This window comes from Capricornis sumatraensis, chromosome 8, assembly GCF_032405125.1.
Source record: "Capricornis sumatraensis isolate serow.1 chromosome 8, serow.2, whole genome shotgun sequence".
In the NCBI taxonomy this organism is placed as follows: domain Eukaryota; kingdom Metazoa; phylum Chordata; class Mammalia; order Artiodactyla; family Bovidae; genus Capricornis; species Capricornis sumatraensis.
In genome coordinates, this window is record NC_091076.1 from 70,887,908 (window position 1) to 70,907,449 (window position 19,542).

At 58.5% G+C, this 19,542-nt stretch overlaps 1 protein-coding gene across 1 annotated transcript in view; it reads right to left on the bottom strand.

The window, feature by feature from the left end:
* The window catches only part of MYO18A (myosin XVIIIA), a 101,033-nt gene that overhangs the window by 16,005 nt on the left and 65,486 nt on the right, over positions 1-19,542 (bottom strand). The window contains exons 20-37 of the mRNA XM_068977972.1: positions 19,155-19,341; positions 18,562-18,808; positions 16,483-16,592; positions 13,069-13,134; positions 9,586-9,714; positions 8,729-8,872; positions 8,269-8,358; positions 8,006-8,125; positions 7,695-7,806; positions 7,018-7,145; positions 6,570-6,724; positions 4,701-4,824; positions 4,414-4,614; positions 3,741-3,851; positions 2,894-2,998; positions 2,480-2,626; positions 2,002-2,115; positions 121-237 (exon numbers count right to left, since the gene is read on the bottom strand). Of these exons, the coding sequence (XP_068834073.1) occupies positions 121-237; positions 2,002-2,115; positions 2,480-2,626; positions 2,894-2,998; positions 3,741-3,851; positions 4,414-4,614; positions 4,701-4,824; positions 6,570-6,724; positions 7,018-7,145; positions 7,695-7,806; positions 8,006-8,125; positions 8,269-8,358; positions 8,729-8,872; positions 9,586-9,714; positions 13,069-13,134; positions 16,483-16,592; positions 18,562-18,808; positions 19,155-19,341 (2,407 nt within the window). The remainder of the gene's footprint in view (positions 1-120; positions 238-2,001; positions 2,116-2,479; positions 2,627-2,893; positions 2,999-3,740; positions 3,852-4,413; positions 4,615-4,700; positions 4,825-6,569; positions 6,725-7,017; positions 7,146-7,694; positions 7,807-8,005; positions 8,126-8,268; positions 8,359-8,728; positions 8,873-9,585; positions 9,715-13,068; positions 13,135-16,482; positions 16,593-18,561; positions 18,809-19,154; positions 19,342-19,542) is intronic.

Sequence of the window (19,542 nt, forward strand, 5' to 3'; positions counted from 1 at the left end):
TCCAGCCCGCTCTGCCCCACTTGGAGGCCCAGGGCATGCAGGTACCGTGACAGGGGCCTACAGGAGGACCAGGGGACGGTGCCCGTGCAGGGTGTGGCGGGGCACTCCCAGGCAGGGTACCTGAGCCACGGCCGCCTTGTGCTTCTTCATCAGCTCGTTCATATCCTCCTGATCCTCCTCCAGCCGGTTCTGGATCTCATTTTTCTCACGCTGAAGGCGGCTCAGCTGCTCCTCCAGCTGGACAGAGGCAAAGACAGACCAAGAGCATCAGGCCTGGCGTGACTAATGGCTCTGGGTGGGAAGACTGAACCTCCCTTGGCCACCACCAGTGGGAAGAGCTAATGATGGGGCCAGGCCGACCTGCTGGAAGGGGTGCCAGGACCAGTGGTGCTCAGGGAGCTGCCTGTCCTGCTCTGCTCTGGGCCTGGGAGCTGAGTGGAAGGACTGTCTCTGCAGCTTAGGCAGCATGTGTGTATGTGTGCACGTGCGCTAAGTCACTTCAGTCATGTCCAAGTCTTTGCAAGTCTATGGACTGTAGTCCACCAGGCTCCTCTGTCCATGGGATTCTCCAGGCAAGAATACTAGAGCAGGTTGCCATGCCCTCCTCCAGGGGATCTTCCCAACCTAGGAATGGAACCCATGTCTCTCATATCTCCAGGATTAGCAGGCAAGTTCTTTACAAATAGTGCCACCTGTGAAGCCCAGCTCAGGCAGACCCTGGGCTAAATGACAACTGCTTCCCCACAGCTCTTAGGAAGCTAATGAGAAGGCAGAAAAAGTCTACCCAGAACCAAACGATCCATCGTCCAGCACTAGCGGCTAGGCCTTAACCTCTGCACACTCTGCCCTCTCCAGGCCCCAGGGAAGGACCCCTCAAATCTGTGAAGCTCTCCTGGCCTGGACTGTTGTTCTCCCCCGGGAATGCCTGCTCCCTGACCATCCAGTCCCCACGGCCAGTCCACTCCTGTGGGGAGGAGAAGAGACAGCCAACAGCAGCTTCAGGAAATGAATGAATCTATTAGCCAGTAATTCCAAACCAAAATGACTGCGTTGGCTCCTTCTCTGCCCCCATCCATCTTGTTACCGGGCTGCGGGGAGCTGGGGATGCCTCCGCCAAGAAATTTATTAACTTGGATTTAAATAAAATGGTAATTTTATAACAGCCTTTTTTAACACAATTAAGGAATTTGAATTACTCACCTGAAAACTGCTGAGGAGCACAAATGTCACAGGGATAAATCAAGCCCAGGAGACTGGCATCTCTCTGCAGCTGAGGGACTAGCTGGGGGGCCAGGGAGCCCAGAGCCAAGCCCAGCCTCCTCCCCTGCCCCGTTCCCTGCCCGAGGAGGTATACCAGTGGCCGCATCCCAGTAATGAGCTCTCGGCCGATGGATGGGCCGTGGGAGAGGTGGGGAATTAAACGGGAGGCATTAAATAAGCGCTCTAATTAGCTGCCGCTTGGGCTTGTCAGTGGGGCTGGCCAGGGGCAGGGGAGGGAAACGGAGTCATCCCGTCCTCTTATCGGTGCTTCTGCTAATCTCTAGGTACCTGTTTACATCCCTCAGCCACATTAGCTGCTTTATTTATGGTGTGGGGCCTGTGGCCAAGTTCCCACAGGCAGGTGGTTAAACAGGGAGATGGGCCCTTGCTGGCTTCCTCCTCCATCTCGCCGCCCCCTCCCAGGCCTCTAAGTGGGGAGAGGCAGAGGAGTGGAGGCCTACTCTCCCTGCAGAAAGTCCTGGGCTGGGGAAGGGGCCTTGTATAGCATAAAAGGAGCCACTGTCACGGCTCCATCGTCCCTCAGCCACCTGAGTCCGGCTCTGCCCACCCCGTGTCCTTACCGAGTCCGGCTCTGCACACCCCGCGTCCTTACCGAGTCCGGCTCTGCACACCCCGTGTCCTTACCGAGTCCGGCTCTGCCCACCCCGCGTCCTTACCGAGTCCGGCTCTGCCCACCCCGCGTCCTTACCGAGTCCGGCTCTGCACACCCCGCGTCCTTACCGCTGTCTTGGCCTTGGCGATGTCATCGATCTGCAAGTGCAGGTCTTCGATCTCCACCTCCATCGCTTTCCGCGCTTTCACGGCCGCTGCACAAGTGAACTCTGACTCCTCCAACTGAACACAGAGCCAACCCCACCCCCGCCCCAGGGAGGGACGTCAGCCACTCCCCAGGGACAGGAGGGCTGTGCAGGGGGCTCCCGGGGGAGAGGGAACCCGGCGCTCTCCTCCTTCTCCTCTGTTCACTTCAGACCCCGGGGCTGTGATGCATTTTGAGTGCACTACTTCTCCACCCATGACAGGGTGGCAGGTGTGGGGCCGTCCACAGCACTCTGGGCTTGACCATCATGCCTACAGCACACGCTGACCCTCAGGAGTCCAGCTTCTCCCCGCTTCCCTGTCACCTTCCTTCCCAAGGACTCAAGAACCACTGGCAGGGGCAAGACGGAGAGGGAAATGATGACGTCCTGTCTGCCGATACCTGGTTCTTCAGCTGGGCGATCTCCCTCTTGCTGGGTGCGTTGTTCTTCAGGTGATCCAGCATGATCTGGGCGTCTGCCAGCAGGGCCTTGGTGCGCTTCAGGTCTTTCCGGAGCCGCTTCTCTGACTCAAAGTCCCGCTGGTTCACCTGGGTGGACGCCAGGAGCTGGGGCTCTGGGCTCTGCCACGGGGCCTCCGCTTGTCTTCCCTGAGCCCCCTCCTTGCCCTGCCCTCACTCTCCGAGATGCCTTAATGAGCAACGATAGTGGCAGGGCTGGGATCACACCAGCCGAGGTGAGAAAGCCCAGTGTGCCCTGGGTGGTGATCACCCTCCTGCAGGTGATGGCAAGGCCCTACAGAGCCAGCGCCCTCCTGTTCCTGGCTCTCCCCACCGCAGCCAGTGGTCTCTGCTCACCTGGTCACTGAGTGTGGCCAGCTTGCCCTCCAGCTCCCGCTTCTCCCGCAGCACCTTCTGCTTGTCCTCGTACTCTTCCTCAAGCTGTACTTCCATTTGCTTTAACTGCAAATAGGGGCCCATGGGTCCCTTCAGAGTCAGGTACCCGCCAGCCCCTTCCCTGCTGGACCCCTCCCCGCCGCGGCCCTGGGAGAATAGTGGGGCAGGGGCTGAGGATGGATGACCTGGAGGGGCAGACCCTGAACTCAAAGTTCCCAGGGTTCCAGAGCAGCCTTGGAGGAAGGGGAGGGACGGCAGGCCACGAGCAGTGGTGCAGGCCCAGGTGGGAGCTCTTGTTCCAGAGCCTTTGTGCTTGCAGCTTGGCATAGAAAGCAGGGGGTGTTAGCTCCCCAAGGGCCTGGGCCTCTCTATGAACCCTCAGGGCAGCACACATCCTGGCCAATGCCAGGATCCCAAGCAGAGCTTCCCAGCCCTGAATAGCAATGGAATATAGTGAGGGACTGGGAAGCCTGGTGTGCTGCAGTCCACGGGGTTGCAAAGAAAACAGAGAAGCCCTTACTTTAGATTTGTTTTCTAATTGAAATATAGTCAGTCTGCAATGTTGTGCCATTCTCTGCTGTACAGCAAAGTGATTTCGTTATGTACATAAAGATTTTCTTTTTAAAAAATGTTCTTATCTATTATGGTTTATCACAGGGTATTGAATATAGCTCCCTGTGCTACAGGGTAAGACCTTAGTGGTTATCCATCCTATATATAATAGTTTACATCTGGAAAAGTTCTTACTTTAAAGCAGTGATGGGGGAACCAGTGTTTCTACTGGACGGGTCAGAGCCAACTGGTTTACCTTCTTCTGACATGACTGCCGGGCCTCCTCCACCTCCTCATCCCTATTCTCCATCTCCTTGGAGTGGGTCTGCCTCATCCGCTCCATCTCCATCTCAAGTCGCAGCTTGGCCTGGAGGTGGGTGGGAGTAAGGGCTGGGTTTCTTCCCCAGCAGCACCCCGACCCCTCCCCACCACACCCCAATCAGCCGCTATCCCCAGGCTCGGGAGCAGGGAACGTCTCTGCCAGCAGTTCCCTGTGCTGCCACCTTGCTCTGGTGGCAGCTGGCTTCTCCAGAGAAACTGAACTCCTTTACTAGAGTCCTGGCACAGGCCCAGGGAAGGCTGCTGGGCGCAGGGGCAATCCTGCCGCTTTTCCACTTGGCCTCAGGGCTCTAGCTGCCTGAACTGACACGGTGGCTCAGTGGCAGGCTGGACGGGCTCAAGGCCTTCCAGCTGCCCTGCCTCCTGAGCCCCTCACCAGTGGAGCTCAATTAAGATCTGTTCTCATGGAAAGTGCCGTGAAAAAGCTTAATTATCTTCACACTGTGGCTGGCACAGATCAGATGTCCCCTCAGTACTTTGTGAATAAGAGAAAGGATGACCGATTGGATTCAGGATCTCATCCTCCTCTGCCACACACCCCAGGGCTGCAGAGAGGATGGTGCTGCCTCCCTTGGCCCAGCCCTCAGCACCTGCTCCAGCATCTGGATGGTCCCCGCCTGCTCGTCCAGCTCTTCCTCCTGATCCTTGACCTTGGCCTCCAGGTCTCGGAGCTGTTTCTTGACCTTGGCCAGAGAGGCTTCATCCTTGGACTCTTGGGAAGAAATGTCCTGGAGCTCGGCCTCCAGTGACACAACCTTCTGGGTGAATCCCGCGATGTCCATGTCTTTTTCCTGGAGGGAAAGAGAAGATGAGGCTGGTCCTGGGCGAGCCCGAGCCTGGGGTGGGGGAGGTACAGACGGCAGGCAGCTCCACGCACCTCCATCTGCTGCTTCAGGCTGAAGGCCTCGGCGAGGAGCATGTCCTTCTCCCGCTGTAGTTTCTCCCGCTGCAGCTTCTCTCGCTGGGCCTCCTCGTGCGCCTGTGAGAGCTCGCTGTCGAACCTGCCAGGGAGCGGGGCCATGGCGGCTCCATCAGATGAAGGGAGAGTCCGGGCCTCCAGCACCCGGAGGCTGCCAGGAAGTGGTGCCACAGACCCAGACAGGGTGCAAGACGGGAGGACTCATGCAGCCTGAGCTTGGGGCCAGTGCAGAGGGGTTAAGGTCAGGCCACCAGAACCCTGCTGAGCAACCTGGTCTGGGCTTGAGGGGTGGGGGAGCATTTCATCAAGAGGGCCTAAGAGGGACCCACAGACTGCTTCCAGGGAAGAAGTGGACAGACTCTCCTCTGGCGTTAAGTCTCGGCCTTTTCTCTTTCAACAGATCAAAGGATAGGAAGACGGACTAGGGTGAAGGCAGAAGGGGTGTCAGAAGGGGTGGAAATGAACATCCTGCCTCATCTCATTCACTTTCTACAGCTCTAGATGGGCCACCTCTGGGCCCCAGCTTCTACCCAGGCCTACCTGTCCCAGCAGCACCCCATCACCCCAGGACACCCTACCCCGGGCTGGAGACCCCATCCCCCTGTGCCCAGTTGGCAGCATGCTTCAACGGGAACGCAGGCCACAGCCGGGGTGGGGGGGGCTCCTCCTTTGTTCCTCCACTTCCCAGCCTTCTATCTCCTGCCCAGTGACTCCAAACAAGGAGCAAATTGCTGAAATTCCTCTTAACACCTTCCTGGAATAGCTAATCGGGTTCCTGTCCCTGTCGAAAACTGACAAGCTCACTCCCATCCCAACCTCACGTCAAGGAAAAAAAAAAAGTAAGAAAACTCCAGGCCCACTGAAACTTAATAAGTTACCCAGCGGGGAGTGCAGCAAGATAGTAACTAGGTTGAGCTAGCACTGTCATGGAGTGCTCTGAGGGGGGCCCCTAAGGGTGCCTGCCTCTAGGTAAAAGGGAGGGTGGGGGTACAGATAAGAACCAGGGGAGCAGAGAGTCAGAGCACCAAGAGGGAGGAATATAGGGCTTTCCTAGTGCCTCTCACTTGGCAATGAGCCCAGGAGGCTGAGGGTAACCCCGGGTCACTGGAGGGACCCAGCCCTGCCCTCCTCACCCCTAGGGCCATGGGGCTGTCCCTTCACAAAAGCAACCGGTGCCTCTGCTGAGAATCCATCCTCTGCAGAGGGGAACCGGGTGCCCACCCCATTCCCTGGAGCTTCCTGCTGTTCCCAGGATGTGGCGGTTCCTCCCTGTTCCTAATAAAGGCGTCCCATTCCCATCCTGGCCCGGGAAATTAATTTAGATTGGCTTTTCTCCTACGAGGGCTGTCCCCCGCAACCCTGCCACTTCGGGGCATTATCATAATGAGATGGAAGTGGCAGGTAGTTGAATGACATTAGCCAGGAGTCTGTGTTTGTGTAGCTGAGGCAACAGGGGCGGGGGTGGGGGTGGGGCACGGGAATGGGGAGCCGGATGTTGGGGGATGCAAGGGGCAGGACCACCGTGGAGTGGTTCCTGCATGGGGGCTGGCTGACACCCATCCTTCCAGAGCCCAGGCAGGGTAACAGCACACAGTGAGGGGTGAGGGAGGCAACATCTGAGAGCAGAGCCCCGAGCAGGCCATCAGGAACGCTGTGGTCTACATGTGCCTCGCAGGTCAGAAGTCAGACCCTGACTCTGATTCCAGGGCGAGGGACCAGGCAGATGAAGCCCCAGCCAAATTCAGGCCCTCTCGTCTCTCCTCCCTAGAAGGAGGCAGGGAACTGCTCAAAGAGGTTCACTGCATCCAAGCCAGGGGACCCACCCACCTCCTCTGCTTCTTCTCCAGCTCATGGTTGCGGACCTGCTGGCCCTCCAGGTGCAGCTTGGTGTCCTGCAGCTCGGCCGTCAGCCGCTGGCACTTCTTCTTGAGCTGCTGCAGCGTCCGCTGGCTCTCATCACTATCTGCCTGCAGGTCCCCGAGCTAGCAGGACGAGATGGGGGTGCAGGGTCAGCAGCCCTCAAGAGGCCTGGAGGTACTGGTGGGGGAGGTGAGGAGAGGGCGGTGGGTGAAGGAGAGGGCAGTCTGGGGTCCAAGGATGAAGTCAGGCTCGTCGGGAATCTAAGACACTCTGACAGTAGTCTGCCCTTGGTTGTCCCTCACATCCAGCACCAAACCCTCCCTGTTCTCCCAGGGCCTGCCTGGCTCACCGGCCGTTCCCCACGCCAGCACGCGGCGCCCAGTGCCGCCCCGCCCCTCCCCAGCACAAGCCTCACCCGCCTCTCCAGCTGCCTCTTGCTCTGCTGCTCCACCTCCAGCTTGTCCTCAAACTCCTGCTGGAGCCGTTTCTTGGTGAAGTCCACCTCCCGCACGGCTCGCTCATACTTCAGACGCCACTCGCCGCCTGTGGGGTGGGGGCAGACAGGGGATGAATGAGATGCTGAGAGTCCTCGAGAAGGGGTGGAGGGGGATGAAGGCTTGGGGGGCAGGCGGAGTCAGCCAGAGGGACTCAGAAAGGTCCCTGGATCGGTGACTTCCTTCCAAGGCAGGAGGAGCCACTAGCCGGGAGAAGCCTAGAGAGAGAGATGTGGCCACGTGTGCTGTCTTCTCCCAAGGACCACCAGATCACGGTCCTCAAACATTGTCATTATCATGGTTGCTGTGGTGGTTTAGTCGCTAAGTCATGTGCGACTCATGCGACCCCACGGACTGTGGCCTGCCAGGCTCTTCTGTCCATGGGATTCTCCAGGCAAGAATACTGGAGTGGGTTGCCATTGTTACCACGTTCCATGATAATCCCCTGTGCTTACTGGCATCTCTACTTTCTCATCAATTCATTTCACATAGCCTTATAACAGCTCTTCAGACAGAAGATGAGGGGTGTGGTTGCCCATGGCGGGGCCTCAGAACTCGCCACTCAGGCCACGGCCAGGTCCTCCAGCCTCTGACTCACCTGTGTCACCATCAGCCAGTTCCCCGTTGATCTCAGCTGCCCGGATGAGACGGGCCTCCATCACCTCCATCTCCATCACCTCCATTTTCTTCTTCAGTGCATCGTGCTGGGTCTGTAGAGAGGTGGTTATGTGCTGTGCTGCCCCACCCCCTCACTCAGTACCGCCCACGCCCCTGAACCACATAGACCACGGTCACAAGCTTACCCAGGGCTGTCGGGCTGCTGGGCTGGTGGCCAAGATGCCACCTGTCTTAGGGGGAGTAGACGGGCGCTAGCGTGTGTGGCAGCCACTAGCTCGGCCCTGCCCTCACCTGCAGCTCCTTCATCTCCTTCTCAGCCCGGAGCCTCTCCGCGGTCTCTGCGTCCAGCAGCTGGGAGGCGGACTCTCCTGTGTTACGTTCATCCGTCAGCTCCGATGTCAGCTCTGAGATCTAATGGGGGAGGGAGTCACCACCCATTGAACCAACTGCCTCACTCAGCTGAACAGTGGTGGGGGGATGGCAGGGAGGCCTCCTGGGACGGGCACCCCGCAGAGGGGGGTCAGTCTGTCTGGTGCTGGGAATCACTCACTCACCCGGGTCTCCAGCCGGTCACTGCTGAGCCGCAGCTCATTCCTCTCCTTCTCCACTTTCTCGAGCTTGCTCTTCAGCTGCTGGATCTCCTCCTAGGGCGCAGGAAGGAGGGCAAAGTAAGGCAGAGCCCCTGGGAGACGCTGGGGCAGGATCTGCACCCCTGGGGTGAACCAAGCTGGTGAAGCTCAGGCCGCGACATGAGGGAACTGGAAGCCACCGCCTGCCTGGGGCTCCTTCCCTAGACCCTTCCCCATGGGCTGCAGATGCCTGAGGTTTTATCCTAAGAGGATACCCGGGGGCTCAGCCAGCACCCTAGAGGGATGCCTTCTGTTTGCTGGGCATGGTTCAAGGACATCAGCTCTGTGGACTGAACAAAGGAGCACTGGGAGGCCAAGACAAGTTGGCAAAACTCCGGCCCATGTGGATGAAGTTCAGCCCTCCCCTCCCCAGGCTGTCCCGTACGTCTTTATTCCGGATCTGCTCTTCTGACAGCTGGACCTCGATGAGGGGTCTCACGGTGGTGAAGAGCTTCCACCAGGGCCAGTCCTTCACCCCTTTGTTCTTCTTGATGTTCTTCTGCACGCAGCGAATGGCTAGGTCCTGGATCTAAGTTGGGGTGGGGGTGGCGCACAGCAGGCTGTCAGCCCCAAGTCCAGCCAGGATGGTCCCCGCCACCAGCCCCAGCCTCTGGGGCTGTCCCTCTGGCCACCAGACCCACTCCGAGTCAAACACTCCCTGAACCACCCCTTGCCCTCAGCCTCCCTCCGACCCTCAGAGAGTGGGCGGCAGAGAGCGCGCCCCTGGAGCACCGCACTGGGCACTAACCGATCTGCCATCATTAGGAATAATTTCATCTGCTTTATTTGCTGCCTGATTATTTCCAGCACGCCGGCCTAGATGTGCTATAAAACCTAATCTTGCTGAAACACAAGAGGCGGTGGTGCTGGCTGTTTTATGGACTTGCTAATAAGAAAAGGAGTCGCTGACACAGCTCCTTAATCTTCATGGAGCAGCCTGCGATCCCTAGCCCACCTTTGTCTGGGCCCTGCTCCCCACCACCCAGCCTCGGACCAGCCCACACGGTCTCATCACCAGGCACACGAGCACGCTGGCTGGCAGGGGGGTGCTGTCCATCCCCTGCCCTGGCCCAGGGTGCCCCTGGGAGGTCCTACCTCTTGTCCCCCAGATAAAGATAACTCAGCCCCATGCCCAGCCTCCTGCCCCACGGGAATGTCCCTCCCAGTCCCACCCCGACCCCTGGAGCTCAGCTCTGCCCGGATAGGCTGGGGAAGGGGACCAGGCTGTCCCTAGAGCAGCACCTTCTTCTTCTTGAAGTGCTGCCGGGCCAGGTAGCCCCTGCAGGCCGCTTGGAACAGGGTTAGGTTCCTGCTGGTTTGTTCATCTCGCTGCTCCTCCAACCGTGCCAATGTGCCCGCCCGGAAGAACACCTGTGGGGACACGGGCCAGGTGAAGGAGGGGAAGGAGAGAGGCAGGGGGCAGCCCGGCAGAGGAACGAGCAGCTGGCAAGAAAACCAGCAGGCCCAGGGCATGGGGAGGAGGGCTGGCGCCTGGGGAGGCCTGGGAGGGAGGAGTAATGTGGGAAAGAGACGAAGGAGATGGAAGCTAGAGGGAAGTCAGCTGGGACAAGAAGGACATGCCGTGGATGCCCTGCAATACCTCTGGTGGCTTCATCCCCAGAGCCACCCATGCCCCTGTGCCCACAGCCATCACGGCTACCACAGGCCCCACCACAGGTTCCAGCCACCTGGGATCAGGGGATGGCATGCGTGTAAAAGGAGGAAATACCAGGCAGCGGCGTGCAGAGAAGGGAGAGGGTGGGGAGGGGGGCCCTTCTCTGCACCCTCCCCACTTGGTTTCATTCCAGACCGTCTCCTCTTTGATGTGCCAACACCCCACACCCAGGTTTCACCTCGTGAAAAAACTGGTGGGGTGGGCGGGGGTTGGCCCAGGCAAGGGACCTGTCATACAGGTTTGGGGGCGGGAGAGCAGATGTGAGAGGAACCAGCTGGGCGCCCCCACACCTGGCCTTTCCTCTCACTCTTCTCTGCCCTGAGCTGGGCCTGGGTAAAATTCTCTGTGCTAAGAGACGAAGAAGAGGGGGAAATGGTCAAGTGAAAAAACACAGGACTCTGGTATCCTCAGAGAGGGCAAAGGCCGTGGAAGTATAGGCCGCCACCGCCATGCCCAGAAGACAGAATATTCACTTTTGAGGGGTGCAGAGAAGACGTGAACTCCATAGGAAACAGCACCAATAGGTATGGCGTCCCCAGGCTTCCCTCCAAGGAAGGAGTGGGGAGACGGCCGCACTTTCTGCTGGGAACGTTTTGCCTCCTGGCAGGAACTGAGTCCCATGGGGCTGTCCTGGGAGAAAGCCAGCTCAGTCCTCCACAACACATGGGGCTGAGCGCTGGGCATCTCCCATGGGTCTCGGCCCTCCCTGAGCTTCCATGTCCCACAGCACGGGAGCCTGAGATTCCACAGCAGATGGGGAAGACCCAGGTCCCTGGAGGGAGGGGGCTAACATGCTAGTGGTCAGCGCGCAGCTGTCTGACTAGGCAGAAGCAGCGAGGTGCCAGGAAGGGGGGTGGAGAATGGCCCAGAGACACATGGAGACAAGAAAGGGTAGTGCAGAGTCCAGAGTAGTGAGCCTCTCTTAACAGCTGTCCATTTGTGCAGTTGAGTCTTTTGGGGCATTAGGTGAAATCTCAGGGCCATCTCCTCCCCCAGACATACCCACCCATACATATTTTACAAACAAAGTCAGGGAGGCTCTTAGACCCCCAAACTTCCTTGCCTGAGCTCCACTCCCAGCCACCTGTGGGATCAGATGGAGACCCCCTTTCCTCTGGAACAATGTGACAATCACACAGTGAATCCTTGCTCACCATCACAGCCTGTGTGCGTGCATGCTAAGTCGCTCAGTCATGTCCAACTCTTTGCGACCCCATGGACTGTAGCCCACCAGCCTCCTCTGTCCATGGGATTCTCTAGGCAAGTACACTGGAGTGGGTTGCCATGCCCTCCTTCAGGGGATCTTCCTGACCCAGGGATCAAACCCGTATCTCCTGTGGCTCCTGGACTGCAGGGGCATCCTTCACCGCTGAGCCACTAGGGAAGCCCAACCGCAGCCTAGAAACCTGGAAATTTCTCTTTCAAACGAGATGTCAGCAAACATCTGACTTTGCCCCTAGTTCTGCTCTGAGGGTGAGTGGGCCCTAGGGATCACCGGCTTCAGCAGGCGCCTGGGATGATGCCGAGAGACAGAGACGGCAGCTGGGAAGAGGACGAGCCTGGACAGGCCCTCTTCTACCCAAGACATGCCTTGGAGACGATGCCATCCCCCCAAGGCTAGCCAGCAGCTCAGCCTGCCATAGGGACGGGACCCCACCTAGAGAAAGACCAAGAGGCTGTGGTGAAAAAAATCTGACTTCAGGCTTCCCAGGGAAGAAGAACTTAGAAGTGGGGAGGAGGAGAGGAAGGAGCCAGACACAGCAGAGACCAAAACCCGAGAGACGACAGGGAAGAGGGCGGGACCACAGGAGGCAGAGAGAACCAGGAAAGAAGAAAATAGCAGAGCCCGAAACCAAGGAGCACAGACCAGCAGGGACTGCCGGGGCCCAAAGAAAAAGGAAAAACCAGGGACAGCAGAGCCAAAGACAGGAGGACAGGAAAGGGATTCCCAGGGAAAGAGGGAGGGAGGGAGGGGGCGGTAGGAATCAAAACCATGACTCAGAACGCAGAGCAGGGAGAACAGAGCTGAGGAGCAGAGCGCGAGCCTTTTCTGCAAGCATCCCATTCCACCTCACTCTCCCCACGAGTTCCCTCCCTCTCTGCAGACCGATGGACAGCCCAGAACCCTCCCGGGGGCTCCCCACTGCTCTCTGCCCACCTCGGCCCTTGGAGCACGTCCGTGGATGCTGCCTGTCAGCCTCCCAGTCTCAGTAGGGGGACACGCAGGCTCCCGGCCCTGAGGGAGGGACGCTCGGCTGGCCCTCTGGGGTGGAGTGATGCGGCAGACTGGCACTCAGGGCCAGGCACGCCTGCCTTTTATGTACCTTCCAATCAGGTGAGAAACCCGGCCTGTGGGCAGGCAGCAGTGGCACAGCCTCACAGAGCCCTGCTTCCTCTCTGCAACCCTGGACAGCTCAGCAACGAAGACGCTCTTTCCGCCTCTCCCAGCTCTCCCTTCAGTCTTCCCCATTCCCCACACCAGGACTCAGGCCGACTCAGGACCACCTTCCGACCCACTCCCTCCTGACATCACAGAGGTGTTCCTGGCCCTGACCAAGCCAATTATTGAGAGGGAAGCAGAGTCAAATTTGCTGCAGCTGAGCATCTAACTTCCTGGCCCCCAGCCCTGAAGGGGGCAGCTTGAAAAGGTAGCTGTAGCAATACTGTCAGTCAGTCAGCGGTGTCTGGCTCTTTGCAACCCCATGGCCTGTAGCCCCCCAGGCTCCTCTGTCCATGGGATTTTCCAGGCAAGAATACCGGAGTGAGTTGCCATTCCCTTCTCCAGGGGATCTTCCCAAACCAGGGATCAGCCCTGGGTCTCCTGTATTACAGGCGTATTCTTTATCATCTCAGTCACCAGGGAAGCCCGCTTGAGAGGAAGTGCAGCCCCAGAGCAGCTCGGGTGAGGGGGCTGCGGGACAAGACCCAGCAGGGGCCCCAGGAGACTCCAGAAGTTGGACTGAGCAGGGAGGGTAGGAGGGGAGGACCAGCCATCCGGATAAGGGTGATCAGAGCGTGGGTCCGGCTACCTTCCTGCAGGGTCAACTCACCCGGCTCAGGCCCATGCAGCAGCTGCTCTTCTCCAGGTCCAAGGACTCTAGCAGCTCCTCTACCGCCTGCAAGGAGAAGCCTCTGTCAGGAAGCCCCCAGGAGACTCCCCGCCTCCACGCGGGGCTTCACCCAGTCACTCAGCCCTTCTCATCCTCCGTTCAGTCCCTGATGTATTCAACAAGCACTTTCGGTGGCTTCTGCAGCACCAGGCTCTGTGTTGGATTCTGGGGATATAAAGATGACTGCAAGAGGAACAAAGCTCTCTCGTTGGGGAGCCAGACACGACAACTGGTGAAATGCACAGAGGAGGAGGCATCTAAGCCAGAGAAGGGGGCCGTGGAAGGCACCCGGAGGAGGTGTTGCTTGTGCTGTCTTTAGCTACAAGTAAGGATTAGCAAGACAAAGTAGGGGAGAGGGCATTTCAGGCAGAGGGACAAGCAGGCGTGAAGGCCTGGAAGCATAAGACAACAGGAAGCACTGAGGAAACTCCAGGTGGTTCAGAATAACTGGAGAGGGGTGGGCAGCAGTTAAGGGGCAGGTGGAGAGGTGGGCAGGGGCTAAAGGACATGAGCCTGTGCGCTCTGAGCCCCTGAAGTTTCTCTCCCTGGGAGGGGGGTGATCAGGTTTGCTCTTTACAGAAATCCCACCGGCCAAAGAGTGGAGGATGCATGGACCCCTTAGGCAGGAATCCATAGGAGAGAAGACTAGAGCCCGACCCAAAGGGAGAAGAGGAGGGGGAGATGCAAGAGACGTTAAGAAGATGGAGCTTAGAGACCTCCCTGGTGGTCTGGTGGTTAAGACTCCACACTTCCAATGCAGGATTCAATCCTGGGTCCCGGAACTAAGATCTCACATGCCACAGAGCATGGCCAAAAGAAAACAAAAAAAGATGGAGTCTTGCTCAATGTGGGGGAGAGGGTAGATGAGAGAGAGGAAGCTAGGGACACATGGAGGTTTTTGACTCGCAGAGTAAATAATTAATTCCATTCTCCATCTCTCAGGGCCTCCTTGGTGGCTCAGTGGTAGAGACTCTGCCTGCAATGCAGGAGACCCCGGTTCGATCCCTGGGCTGAGAAGATCCCCTGAAGAAGGGAATGGCAACCCACTTGCCTGGAGAATTCCAGAGACAGAGGAGCCTGGTGGGCTATAGCCCATAGGGTTGCAAAGAGTCAGACACAACTTTGTGATGGAGCACAAACACATAATCAGTTTGGTTTGAGCATGCTGAGTTTGGGGTGCGATGAGGCATCCAGGTAGAAGAGTTAGAAAGCAGCTAGACAGAAACGCATGTCTGGAGCGGGAGAGAAGCCTGGGCTAGAGGTATTGATCTGGGAGTCATCAATATATATGCGGTAATTGAAGTGATGGGTGTGAATGAGGTTGCCTAGGAAGAGGCTGTAGCATAGAAAATAGATACGGTCAAGGACAGAGTCTTAAAGAAGAAAGGGACCTTTACTTCAGGGGCACGTGGATGAAGGGAAGCTCAGAGAGACTGAGAAAGAGAAGAGGGACACAAGGGCAAAACCAGGAGCGGTAGCGAAAGAACTGAGCAGAAAACGATTCAAAAAGAACAGGGCTGTCGATGGTCGCATGTTGGCGAGAAGCACCGAAAAGTGCCCATGAGCTCTGGCAACATGGAGGGCTTGGGAGGACAAGCCAGTTCCAGGTGTCCTTGGGGTGGGAACAGTGGCGGGGGGAAGGATGAACGGCAGGAGGGAAGTAAATGTTGATGGCCCAGGGCACAGGGAGGGCTGATGGAAGTTCCCTTCTGAACGTAACATCTGTGGACTACTTCTCCACTGAAAGAAAAGAGCCGGTGGAGAAGGAGAGGCGGAAGGGACAGCGAGGACTTCGTGCTGATGGAGCAGCTCTCCAGAGAGACCAGAGGGAATGGGTTCCGCAGCACAGGAGGGAGGGGCTGGGTGAGAGGTGCCCCTCCCGCGCCCAGACAGGAGGGCGGGGGAGGAGGGGACACCTGGAGAGGAGTGCGCAGGGGCCAGGGGAGGTTGGAACCCCGATTCGTATTAGGGTTCGGAGGCAAGGTCAAGTGCTGGGAAGATGCAGCTGGGGAGGATTTGAGCGAAAAGACAGAGAATGGGATAGCAGAGGCGCTCGGAACAGAAACCAGGTAAGGACGGAGCGCGGGGAAAACTGGAGATCACGGACCTATAGGAATTTCAGTCCCCATTTTCTCCCACAGCCCTTTGGGAGCTCCAATCCAAGGAGGGCTTAACGCCCAAAGGTGGCCCTTCAGGGAGGGGGTTGGGCAGGGCAGGTGCTATGGGACTGAGGAGCTGAGGGTGATGAAAACCAACTGGACCATAGCGTCCAGACTGAGAGGAAGAGGAAAGAAATGGACAGAGCAGAGGAAATGGAGTGGGGTCCAGAAATGAGAAGTCTCGATGGAGTCACAGAGCGGGTGTCCTGAGAGGAAGAGAGGGGATGAGCCGCACAGGCAGGAGGCTGTGGTCAGAGATTTCAGAAGCGGAGCACTTCCAGAGATGACGAGGAGCTGGGTGTATCCTGAGGGGAGGTGGGAATGGAGGTCAAGGGTCAGAGAGAAGGGGGCGTGGCTCGGGTCATTGACATCCTCGCCGAAGTCACCCTGGACACTGGCAGGTCCCGGATGGACGGGGTGGAGAGAGGGTCTCTGAGGCTCCATCAATGTGGGTCTGTGACTCGGGGGGAAGTGGGAGGTGGGGGCGTCCTGCCCCATCTGGCATAGCAGGCTCCCTTGTAGGAAAGCCATCCTAAGGCCTGAGATGCCTTCCGAGTCAGGCTGTGCCTGAGGCCAAGGCACAGCGCAGGAGGGTTCCCCTGCTCAAGGAGCCCTTCGCCTCTCCGAGGAGCTGCCTCTGGGGGTCAGAGTGACAGCCAAGAACGGCAGGAAGACATCCCTTTGTGTGGCAGGAAGTCACTGACCTGGCTGACAAGGGCCCACCCCGGGAGCCCGAGGCTCACCCTGCACCAGGGAGGTGCTGCCACGTCAACCTTTCTCCTGGGAGGGATGCCTGCCTCACCCCTGGGCAGCTTCCTGCTGGAGGGACTGGTCCCTCACGTAGAGGTCAAGGCCGAGGGGCCCAGGTGCTACCAGTGGGGCATCCAAAACACTAGTTCTAATCAGCCCCCTGGGAGGCTCTTGGGTGACTGTCTGGCTCAGCAGATAGCGGACACCCTCACCTCGGGCCTTGAGAGCAGGTGGCTCTTCTGTGATTTCTGCAGTCCATGGCCCGGGCTGCCTTCCCTCCACCACCAAGCCTGCTGCTAAGTGCCAATCCCGGCCCTAGGCGGCCCAAACCAGCCACCTGAGCAAGGGCCAGCCAAGCTCTCTCTAGGCAAGGGACAGCAGCTGGCTCAGAGGCGTCTGAGCAGGAGGAGGAGGATCTGGTGGGGCCGTGGGGGCCCAGACCTACCCGCCTTTCGTCCACCACGATGTAGTTGCGCCCGTGTTTCTTGGTCAGGTGTGGGGCCAGGACGTCAAAGCGGCGGCGGAACTCGGAAAACACCATGTGGTCAGGGTAACCTAGAGAGAGAGGAGCCCAGGCCCATCAGCCTCGTCTGCTCCCAGGGAATGATGTCTTGAGGACTTCATAAAAAAGAGGGCATCAGGGAGTAGCAGAGAGGAAAAGTGCAAGTGCCTGGGGCTGGAATCCTGCCCTGGCTCCTCATATCATGTGACCTTGGCTGAGTCACTCAACCTCTCTGAGCCTCAGTTTCCTCATCTTATCCCGCAGTCACAGTGCTTACAGGAGAAAACACGGAGAAACAAGCTTGGCTCACTTGTTGAATGTTCAGTAAAATGTTCCTTTCCTTTCCTCGGTCCCCTGTGGCAGGTATCAGAAAGGGCACCCCTCCTGCCCCCATCCTGACCATGGGCCCTAGGCCCAGTGACCAAAAAGCCTTGTAGATTCCCTTTCCCTAAAGAGTGTCACCTCTAACAGAGATCCTCTACAGCCTGGGCTTGAGGCTGGAGCAAGGTCAGGATGGAGGCCAGTGAGAGGTTACCCCAAGTCACCCCGAGGACACCACAGCCCATAGCAGAGGACCAAGAGACCTACTCCTACAGAATCTCAAACCAAAAAAGAAGCCTTAGAGCCAGAAAGACCTCATCCTCCAGAGCTGGAAACTGAGGCCCGCAAGGTGGAGGGACAGGCTTGCTCAAGCTCCCAAGGAGCAGCTGAGAGCAGCCTTGGATTCCAAACCGGGGCTCCCAGCAGCCCGTCGGGGGCTCGCTCTGCCACGGCAGCCAGAGCTGCTCTGGGAAACCCTCCAACTGGGAGAAGGGCTGATGCATGTGCCTGATAATTGAAACAGGAGGCAGGGGCCGCTGAGGGGCCAAGACAAAGTGAGCTATTGATTGTATCTGAATTGCAATTAAATTGATGGGCCGGGATAGCAGGTCCGGACGCCTGGCATCTTAATTAATCATCAGTGCTATCGATGGGGGCTGGGAGCTGGGGGAGGGGAGGGGGGCCTGCCACTGCTGGCCGCATCGACCTGCTTGTTTGAGTAAAGCACATTGATTTTGGTTCAGAGCGGTAACAATCTGGTTTTGAAATAATAAACACCAACTCCATATCAAGACGTGGGGACAGATCGATGATTTATTTTCAGCAGGGCAGGGAGCCCGTTTCCTGGCTCTGGCTGCTAAGGAAAAGTGACGGTGCCCCTGGGGGTGCCTTATGGGGACCTGGTTGTTGGTGGGTGGGAGCCTGCCTACTCCTCCAGCTAAGGGAGATGAGGGCAGAAACCTGGCAACTCATAACATCTCGGGCAAATGAAACGCTACGTGGAAGCTGGTCTGCTTAGGTCAGATCTGCTCTGCCACTCATGAGCTGTGTGACTCTGGGGAAGCTACTTACCCTGTCTGAGCCTCAGTCCCCTCATCTGGGGATGGTACTAGTACCTACATCTCATGAGGTTGTTGTGAGGATTAAATGAGTTAATTAAATGGTAGCTTTAGAACAGCATCTGGTATACTATAAAGGGATGTTAACTACTATTATTATCATCCTCTCTGGCCCCCTCTTCTAGATTCGTCCATAGAAAGGGTCTATCTGACCTTTCTTGGGAATTTCAAGTTCTTCAGAAAGAGTTAGCCCCTCATTTCTCACAGGGGGCTGGCTCCTTCTTACAGGTAGCTGCTCCAGTAGGACACTGGGTCAGCTGTGGGCAGAGCTGACCTGCCCAGACCAGGAGAGGGAAGAAGAGAGCAGTGGGGACAGGGCATGTTGGGTGCGGAGGGGCGGGGATGAAGAGGGCTGGACTGTGGAAGAGAACGAAGATCAGCAGGATGGAGAGAAAGAGCAAAAGGAAAAGACCCGGCTGGAGAGATGCAAGGAGAGACCCCAGAGGAGGCGGTGACAGAGAAGAGCGAGGTCCAGGGCCTGTGGGAGACGGGAGGGGAGCAGCTCCCCTCCAGACCCCGGGGCGGGGGGTCCTGTTAGAGCGGTGGGGAGGGGCGGGGGCAGCTCTGGGACAGAGGGCCCCACCTTGGCGGTACATGCGCATGGCGTCGAGCAGGCGGGAGCCCCGGAGCTGGGCCCGCAGCAGTGGCACGTCCAGCGGCAGGAGGCCGCCGGCCTCGCAGTGCTCTCCCGGGGGCAGGTCCAGCTCGCTGCTGCTGCTGACTCTGCGGGAGGCTGCGGAGCGGGGCTCCCCGGCCCAGCCCTCCGCCACCGGCAGGAAGCAGTGGACGAAATGCAGTTTGGACTTCTTCACGGTGTCAATGAGGGCGTCCTGCCGAAGCGGAAGGATCGGCCCTCAGTGGGAGCTGACAGCCCGAGCCAGGAGGCGGGACCGGAGCACCAGCATCTCCACTCTGGGCAGGATGGCAGGTGGCCCTCCTCCCCTCCCTCGGCCAGGACACTGCTGAGCCTGGACAATCCTGCCCCTACCAGGCCCCGGAGACCACTGACAGGCGGCAACACTGAGGAAGGGCCGTGCCCCGCACCTCACCCCCGCAAGCTGCGACCGAGGCCAGTGGGGTGCTGAGTGGGCACGGGTGACCTCGGTGAGCCCAGGAGGCCCCCGGCCCCCTGCCAGCGTTCTGGAAGTGCCCTGGCACCGCCGTGGGCACACTCACCACCTGCAGCTTAATCTGGATGCACAGGGACTTCTTCTTGACCGCCGCCATCCCGGTGGTGAAGGTCTTCCGCATGCTGGTGGCCCGGCGCAGCGCCAGCTGCGAGCCGCCCTCCAGGCCTGCGATGGAGCCTGAGAGCACCGTGGCGCCGCCCGCCCGGCCCAGAAACAGGTTGCTGATCATTTTTCTGCCGGGGGAGGGGAGGCCAAGGAGGGCAAAGGTCTCATTCTTGGAGCCTGTAGAGGCCGGCTGCCCCTTCACGCAGCTCCTAGGATGCCCCACCACCCCCACAAGACCGTGGCCAGGGGTCCAGGTTATCTGGGTGTGTGTGGGGGACCCTGTGGGGGAGACCTCCCCTCCCTCACCCAACAGAGACACTGCAGAGGAA